This window comes from Arachis hypogaea, chromosome 7 (assembly GCF_003086295.3).
Source record: "Arachis hypogaea cultivar Tifrunner chromosome 7, arahy.Tifrunner.gnm2.J5K5, whole genome shotgun sequence".
In the NCBI taxonomy this organism is placed as follows: Eukaryota; Viridiplantae; Streptophyta; class Magnoliopsida; order Fabales; family Fabaceae; genus Arachis; species Arachis hypogaea.
The window spans coordinates 19,037,379-19,046,650 of record NC_092042.1 but is presented as its reverse complement, the minus strand read 5'-3'; the positions used below and the strand labels follow the sequence as shown (position 1 = coordinate 19,046,650).

The following is a 9,272-nucleotide window of genomic DNA, read 5'->3' as shown; positions in this document are numbered from 1 at the left end:
GTTTCTGTAGCTTTAATTTCAGAAATTTCTTTATTAAAGATAATTAAGGCAAGTTGTGATTTATTGAATTTGGAATACGTATGATTATTATCCAATTTTATAATTATTGGATTATTTTCTATATTTGAATTATAAAGTTGGTAGTTGTGAAATAATAAGAATTTTATATGATTTGGACTAAGTAATTAATATTTTAAATATTAATATTGCTATTTTGGAAAATGAAGAAATTAAGTATATTATTTCTAATTATTTGGTTGGGACATTTTATTGAAAATAATTTGTAAAATTGATGAGCAAATAATATTTTCATACATTAATTTTGTTGGATTAAAATTTGTTCCTAATTATCATATTACCCATATTTTTATTTGAATTTACAAAAATGCCCCTAACCCTAACTTTTAAAAGTGAAACCCTAATCCTTCCCAACCCAGCCGCCGCACTCAACCTGCTTCCCTTCCTCCTTCTATTCACACTAACGCAACACAATCAGAAGCAGCAGCAACGCTGTAATGAAAAAGAAGAGAAGCTGAAAGGGGGATTTGAGAGACGAAGGGTTCAGAGGGGAGGGAGACGCCGTCCTCCTTGTCGCCGGAACCGCGAGGAGCTTCGTCGCCATAACCGTGCCGTCGCCCCTGCCCAATCATGGCTCTATCAACCACCACCTCATTCCGTCGCCTGAGGAGAATCGCAACGGCGAGAGGGAGAGCTCGTGCGCGAAGGGAGCGCGCAGGGGAGAGGAAGAAGGCGCTGTTTGGCCACGCACCTCGCCGTCAATGGAAATCTGGGAGTCACCATCAATCGTCATTAAGCCGCGCCAAACCCAGGACTGCGGACGTGAGGGATGCGATGCAGGAGCCCGACGCGAGAAAGAGGGAGCGCGCGTGCTCGCGCGAGGGGAAGGCGGCGCTGCTGTCACTGCCGTTGCTGAGCTGCCATCGCCGTTCCTCCAGAACCGCCACCGCTGGGTCGCTGTGAAGAGGGGTCCGCTGCTGCGACGCTGCTGCTACTGTGGCTGTCGCGGTGTTCATCGCGTCCCTGGTCATCGCCAGCTGTTCTGATGCTGTCAAGGGGTTCAGGCCGCCGCCGGTGTCACTGCCGGAGAAGTGAGTTGCATCTCTGTGATTCTGACCGCTGGAGATGGTTCTGGGACTTCCAGGACCGCCGCTGGAGCTTTTGGCTACTTCAGTCGTCGCCAAAAAATCCTGCCGGTAAGGGTCTTGTCATTAGCCTCTATCTTTTTGAATTCCGAGAATACTATGGTCACTGGATGTTGGTTTCAGTCGTCATGATTGGAATTCGTTGCCACTACCGCTTGAAGTGGCTGCCGGGCTGCCGCCGAGCCGGTTTAGAGACCGCCGCGGTGTCGGTTCAACCGTTCCTCCTTCGGTTCGGTAAGCGTTTTCGATTTGAAAGCCCTTTAGTTACTGTTCTATTATCATACACTGAGGTTTGTGGCATTAATTTCTATACGATTGAGTTTCAGTTATTATATGTTGCGAGTAGTGTTGCTATGGTTATTGCGAAAGTGGCTGGGAGCTGAGGTTTTGGTTGCCTGTGATTTCAAGTTGAGGCGGAAAGGACTCTGTGAGACGTTGGATTATGGAATTTGCATTTTGAGGTAGGGGCGCTTTCCAAAACTATACTTTATGTATTGGAATTATTACATATGGATACTGATGTGAGAAAATGTGTATTTGGTGATTGTATCGGCCTTTTGTATTATTTGATTGTCTCGAAAGCTTATGAATGTTTGTTTGGATGAATTGTTGTGCGGCTTTGTGAAATGTAATGTTTTGAAGTTGATTCTTTAAAGATTTTAAAATATGAGTTTAATCTGTTGAGGATTTGTTTGAATTGAGTCAATTATTTTGATGATGTGAAAGATAGAATACTCTTGAAATTCAGCCTGGGTTGCTTTAATTGATTTGGTTTCGATAAATGATTTGTTGCTGAACCGATTCTTTAAAGCTTGGGAATGAGTTAAATCGGTTGATATTGAGTTGATTTTGAAATGGTTTCCTTGAGATATGCCACTGAGGCGACTGTTGGATTTAGCTTGCTTTTGGATTGATTTCTAGTTTTGAGCTGTTGAAAAGGAATGAAAAACGGTTTAGTTGGGACCCGAACCAGGTGGCAAAAGTCCAAGTTTTAGGGGAGGTGCTACCAAAATTTCTACAAAATCCTAGTCTTGTTTGAAAAGTTATTTAAAAAGGGTTGGATTTGAGAAATTGTATTATTTGATTTATTAAGAGAATATTTATGTTTTCAAGCTTAATTTATTTAATGAACTTTATGCGTTGAGTTCGGCTTATTTAGAAATGAACTATTTTTACCGTTTGAATCACTGAAGGAAAGAATGATGCTCTAATATTGATTTCAATATAAAAAGGAACTTTTAGTGAATTTAAAGGAATCTAGACTTTTGATTGAGTAATTAAGTTTGAGGCATTTTGGAAGAGTTAGAAAAATGGGTTCCAAAAAGAAACTTGAAAGTGGTTTGATTCAAATGAACCGGTTCCGTTTCAAATGAGTTGATTTTTGGACCGGGTTGGAACTTGTGATTTTGTATGGTCGGTTTCATAATAAATTCAGTTTTATTTACTTGAACCGAGAATCTATGATTTTAAGAGTTTTAATGAATTTTAAGGAATTGATATAGGTTGACCTTCCCTAAAGACTTGGGACTCTGCCGAGAAACTTTTGTTATAAAATCCTATTGTTGGATGGGTGATTTTGAATACTTTGAAATAAATCTTTAACTTGCCATGATTATGGAAGTTTTGGAAAGAGGATACCGAGAGTGGCATTGTTTTTAAAAGGGAAATTTGCCTTGAGTAAAAGTGGCTTATGAGCTTGAGATGATTTGAGAAATGAGATCTTTAAAGCCAAGGTTGAAAACAGTTGAAACTTGATTTCAAAGTGAAATGGCTTGAGAAAAGTGATTTATGGCTTAAATGCCAGTTTTATGAATTTGATGATGTTGAATGATGGAAGTGTTGTTTTGTTATGTGCCGGAATGGCTATTTATGATTATGAATATTGGCTGGTTCTGGATTGACTCGTGAGCTGAAATGGCTGTGTATGATATTGATTGATGGCTGATTGCCGAATGAGTTATAGGCCGTATGGCTGACTATGAATTATGAATTTAAGCCGGATGACTGAGATGGATGTTGATCCATGGCTGGGACTGAATGACTATATGCTTGAGATACCTGGGTAGTAGCAAGGGTTGTGGTTCGTCTCACTTGCTCCAGGTCAGAGACTGTGACTCCTGGGTAGTAGCGGTAGTAGTGGTGATTCCACTCGCTCTAGGTTGAGCTTTTAAACACCCGCCTGGGTAGTAGCCACAGTAGTGGTTATTCCACTGGCTCTGGGTTGAGCGGGTAGTAGCAATGGGGTTGTAGCTCAAACCTAGTTGCTCTGCGATGGGTGTTTTTGACCATGGTTAGCTACCAGGACATGTCGGGTTGGTTATATAACCGACAGATGATATCATTAGCCACTAGGATAGGCATGCATCATATGCATGTATGTGACATTGTTTGGGTATGCATATTGTACTTGGTTTGCCTATGTGATTAACTGCTAATTATTCTACTTGCAATAACTGTTTGTTTGTGCTTGCATCTTCCTATTCGTGTTTGCTACTGAGACTCTGTTGGACTGTGGTGATTGGTTGATGGTTGGATTGTTTGGGCCAAGGGCCATGGTTGGAATGAGATGAACCGATGTTTGATTCTGGTTTTGTGTTTCTTGTTTGGAATAAAATATATGAAAGGCTATTTTGGTTCAGTATAGATAAATTTTTTTGAAAGGCTTTTAATGTTTTGAGAATTGAACGGTTCCTCTTTCAGAAAAGATTTTCGACTTTAGTTTTATTGTAAACTGTTGTTTTTGAAAGGAGGCATAAGTCGGTTATTAATCACTGGTACGGTTTATCTTCACGTATCCTATTACAGTAATTCCCAAAAAATCCTCTACTGAGAACCCTTTCGAGGATGATGTTCTCACCACCTACATTTTCTCCCTTTTCAGGATATGGGCGCAGAAGTCACGAAGAGTTCATTTATATATTGTCGTGATGCTCTGTATTGTTTTAGTTATGGATTATTGTACCCTCGCCTTTATCTTGTTATTTTTTGTAAGAGGGATAGGAATTGTATTGAGTAATGCTTGTAATATATATATATATATATAGATGTACTCTTTATGAGTTTCTGTAAGTTGTATGATACGTATGGATGTACGTTGTATAGCAAAAGTATTTATGGGAGCGGTTTCGCGGTTTAAAATTTTAAATAGACTCGTATTTTTAGTATTAAATAGTATAAGAGTCGTCGTAATGTCTGAACTATCAGAGTTGCGCAGCCGGAAGCGTGAGCTTTGGTAGTTAGAGTGTTACATTAGGTATAGTAATATGATGTGTTAGTTCTTTAAGATGTAGTTTGTGGATATGGAAGGTGAAATGGTAAGTGTGCAACGTTATGTGAAATTGTGGGAGTTTCGGTTCTCGTGAAAAGGGTTTGCAGAGGTTAGGCTTGTGACTGGTTATGGAGTTGTGAAGTGATTGATGGAGTTGGAAAGTTGAAGTTCGGAAGTGGGTGTGAGATCTGTGAGTGAACGATATATCCGTTGTTTTAATACCAACCTATTTTGTAGCCTTTTGCCACATTAACTACCCCTATTTTGTTCCTTCAAGTTTTTGTAAAGTCTTGAAACCATATAACCTTTTTGCATCAAACCTATCTTGTGTCTTCCACCTTACACCATACTTTACCCTTATATTTAAATCTTATGATTATTTGGTATTTGAACATTTATATATGTATGGCAAGATTTCTTATTTTTCAAAAAGGTATTTAAAAAGTAGAGTGCTAAGACTATGTATTACCTTTTTTATTGCTTTAATTTTTGAAGGCAAAAATTTTTATAAGGTGGGTTGAATGCAAGACACAGAACTTTTGAAAAGTCCTATTTTAAACTAATCTCAAATCATATATTTATTTACAATTTTTAATTTTAGAAATTATTTTATTGTAGATAATTAAAGGCAATTTTGATTAATTGTATTTGAAATAAATTAAGGTTTTTATCCAAACCCTAATTTTATTAACACGCACTTTCTCCCCTTTTTCTAAGTCAAACCCTAGCCACCCTTCCTTCTCACCATCACACACACACACACGCAGAAAAGAAAAAGAAAGAAGAAAGGAAAACGGGGAAGGGGACCACCGAGGAGAAGGAGAGGAAGAGAGGGGGGTGCTGTCTGCGCCACCACCCAGTTGGCGCCACCATTGCGTCACCGCATCGCTGCCGTCGTACTCGCAGGCATGGAGGAAGCCCGCTGCCACTGCTGCTCCTCGTGAAGCCGACACCGTCGCGGGTCAGAACTAAGGCGAGAGAGAAGGCCGCGAAAGAGGAGGAAACCGCACGGTCCAGTTGTCGTCTGTGAAGCCTGGGTCGTCGTCGTTCATGCTCACCGCTGCCATTCGTCCTCCCCCACTGCCAGACGCCGTCGCCATTCGTGAAGAAGAGAGGAAACTCGCATTGCTCTTAGATCCGTTGTCAGATCCGCCGTTCCTCGCCATTTCTGTCGCCACCGTTAGTGCCTCGCCGTCGCCGCTACTGCTGCTACCATGGCCGCCGCGCCTTTGCTGCGGGGAACGCCACTGCCGCCACAGAGATCCACTGCCGGTAAGGGTTTTAAGTTGGTTTTTCTTTCCGTTGAATCTTTGGAAACTTCATCGTCGCTGCATGTTGTTCAGGTCGCTGTTGTCGCTTGGGGTGGCTGCCGGGGCTGCCGCCATATCAGTTCAAAGACCGCTGCTATTTCGTTCTTCTTATTACAGTAAGTATTTATTTTCTGGAATCCTCGCGTTAGTATTCTGTTATGTTTGGTTATAAACTCTAAGGTTCTGGTAATGTAGGGTCATGTTCTGAGTGTTGTATGTTGCTTTTGAGTTGCTGTGATTATTGCGAAAGTGATCAGGGGCAGAGTTTGTGGTTGCTGTTGGTTTCAGACTGAGAGAAAAGAGTTCCGTTGACGCGTTTGGTTTATGATTTTGGCTTGTCGGGGTAGGGTTTTTATAAAACTAATTTAATTTAAAGTGGAATTTTTATAAATTGTTATGACGAGCGAAATGCTTTTCTGGTGATTATGTAAGTCTTATGCATTGTCTGATTTGTCTTCGATGAATATGGTTGTCTGCTTGATTGAAATAATATCTAATTTTGTTAAAATAGAGATTTTTGATTGGTTTGATTTGAAATTATTTTGATATTTAAAAGTCTGGAGTTGGTTTTATTGGAAACTAATTTGGTCTTGAACTTGTTGGAAAGAGTTGAGGATTGGTTTGGTTGGGACCCGAAAAGGGTGGCAAAGTCCAAGTTTTAGGGGAGGTGCTACCAAATTTTCTATAAAATCTGAAACTTTGTTTGAAAAGTTATTTAGAAAGTTTGAATTTAAGAAATCGTATTATTTGATTTATTAAGAAAATAGTATGTTTCGAATTTAATTTAATGTAGAAAAACATATGTCTTGAGTTCAATTTATTCAGAAAAAGAATTACTTTATAATTTTAAATCACTTAAGAAAAGTATTATGTCCTAAGATCGATTTTATCTATAAAAAGGGTTTATGTCTTGAATTGGACTTAAGGAATTTGTTTAGAGGAGCTTTAATGAATTTACAAGAAAATGAACTTTGATCGAATGATGTCGTTTTGTGATATTTTTGGAAAAGGTTGAAAGAATTAGTTTTAAGAATGAAATTGAGATTGGTTTTGGATTTTAACTTGGTTTGGAATTTTTAATTCACATGATTTGGTTTAGAAACTTTCTTTGAATAACTCAAATTAAGGAAACAATGATTTTTAAGAATCTTTACTAAATTTATAGAAATGAGGTCGGTTGTTTTTCCCCTAAAGTCTTGAGACTTTGCCGTGAATTTTAATTAATAACTTTTGATTTTAAAGTAATTGAGCGAATGGTTTGAAAATGAATAATTTTGAGTAGTCCAGAAGAGATTTTGAATTTGGCATGGTTTTGAAGTCGTTTAGGAGCTTTCAAAAGATGTTGCAAAAAGTGACTTTGTTGAGAAAGGAAATTGATTTGAGAAAAAATGGTTCTTTAATACGTTTGTTATTTGAAATAAGTGGGCCAAGAATGATTAATGAAATAAGAAGTTGAGCGCGATTGATTGTGGATATTACTGAGAATATGATGAGGGTTTCCGGCCTGACAAAGATGGTGGTATCATCCCGCTTGCTCAGTGCGTAAACCGTTGTGCAGAGATGGTGGTTTTATCCCGCCTGTAGTGAGGATGGTGGTTTTATCCCGCTCACGTATTGATAAGTTATTTAGCAAGGACGGTGGTGTGATCCCGCTTATATATTGTTTTGTGTGTCCAGTAAGGATTGTGGTTTAATCCCGCTGATGAATCCATATTTGATGGTAATTTTTTGTTAAAATTGAGTAGATTTCATCATGCAAACCTACATTTATTCCCTTTAACAGCATGCTTTTGAGTTTTCCTCTTAAATTGTGCTTGAATGTGAAAACATGCTCTTTTGTGCTTGATTTATTCAATTTTATTCCATTTGCATTCTATTTGATACCTTGATATTTTGATGAGTGATTTCAGGTGTAATAGTTTGGAATGGCTTGATAAGAGTGGAAGAGAAGCATGCAATTGGGAGAAAACATAAAGAAAACAAAGGAGAAGTACACAGCCATGTGTGCGTACGCACATCACCTTGTGTGTACGCACAGGAAGGAAATCAGCATGTGTGCATATGCACACACCTGTTGATACACACAAGTCTCTGCGCGTGACTTCATTAAAAAGTCACGTGGCTCACGAATTGGGAGGTTTCCAGGACCATTTCTGAAGGGTTTTGAAGCATATAAGGAGGGCTAGCACACACACATTATACCATACATTATACAACATAGTTAGGGTAGTTTAGGATAATTTTAGCTTAGGTTTTCTCTCAATTTTCCTAAGGTTTAATTAGGGTTTATCTACAATTTTTCATTTCTCCAATTTTGATTTTAGATCCTTGCTTATTTTCATTGTAAGTATTTCTTAATTTTCTCCTTTATTGCACTACTTGTTCTACACTTTCTTATATTTTAATGCACTTTGTCAATATATACATTGTTTTGCAATTTTGAGTTTTTGTTAATGAATTTGATATTTAGTAATTTTTATATATTTATTGAGTTACCTTTGTTGATTTTGATCTTTGGTTGTTCATAGTTTTGAGTATTTTTACAATTTTGCCATGTTTTGTGAATATGCCTACCATGTATTTGATGAAATGTCAATTTTGATTATGAGGTAGATTTTCACTCCTTGGCTTGGAAAAACGAGTATATGTAATGCTAGAGTCATAATGTCCGACATTTAGTGATAATTCTTGGGTTGTTAGTTGTTATTGTTTCCACTAACGCTAGCGTTTTACTAAGGTAATTAGTAAGTTAGCTAGGATTTATGGATTAATAACAATTATGCTCACTTGACTTACTCTTCGATGTTAAGGGTTGACTAGGTGAGATTAATCCATCATAATTATCATAGTTGTGGTTATGGCAAGGAAGGAATGCCATAACTTATCCCAAGTCAAGGCTTCCATTTATATTTTGAACTACATTTTCATCATTTTAAAGCATTACTTGTCTATATTAGATACATAGTTCTTTTATTCCTTTATTAGTTTATTAATTGCAATTTTGATCGTTCTTTAATTCCTTTAATCGTTTGCCTCACTATTGAAAACCCCTTTGCTTTTCACAACCAAAATTGTGTGCTCTTGGTCATTAGTTCCTAGGGAGAACGACCCGAGATTTAACTACTCTCGGTTATTTGTATTTGAAAATTAAACTTTGATTGATGGGATTTAATTGCTAGTTTGGACTATGCTACCGACGAAGTGACTCTTTTTTTTGAGAAATTCCGAATCGGCGCAAATCCCATCTCCATCAAGTTTTACTGTGGAGGCAAGGACGGTGGTTTAATCCCGCTTGCGTGTTCCGAGCAAGGATGGTGGTTTAATCCTGCTTGTTTATGAAACCTACGGATAAGGATGGTAGTTTAATTCTACTTATTCGAGTCGGGTCTGACAACATAACCAACACGTGAGCTCATGGCCAGCAGGACATGCATGCATCATTTGCATCTATGTGACATTGTTTGGGTGTGCATATTGTAATTAGTTTGCCTATGTGATTATTTATGTTAACTGCTAACTGTTATACTTGTT

General features: G+C 38.1%; 1 protein-coding gene across 2 annotated transcripts; it reads left to right on the top strand.

The window, feature by feature from the left end:
- Window positions 1-412: 412 nt before the first annotated feature.
- Window positions 413-8,178, top strand: LOC112702717 (uncharacterized). 2 transcript variants are annotated; one of them, XM_025753869.3, is made up of 4 exons: window positions 413-1,214; window positions 1,287-1,397; window positions 1,490-1,624; window positions 4,045-4,308. In XM_025753869.3, the coding sequence occupies exons 1-4, from the start codon at window positions 1,144-1,146 to the stop codon at window positions 4,205-4,207; spliced, it is 480 nt and encodes a 159-aa protein (XP_025609654.2). In that variant the 5' UTR covers window positions 413-1,143; the 3' UTR covers window positions 4,208-4,308. The 2 variants fall into 2 exon arrangements, with proteins under 2 accessions (XP_025609654.2, XP_072055352.1); XM_072199251.1 differs by lacking the exon at window positions 4,045-4,308 and adding an exon at window positions 7,652-8,178 and having other exon boundaries at window positions 435-1,214.
- Window positions 8,179-9,272: the final 1,094 nt, after the last annotated feature.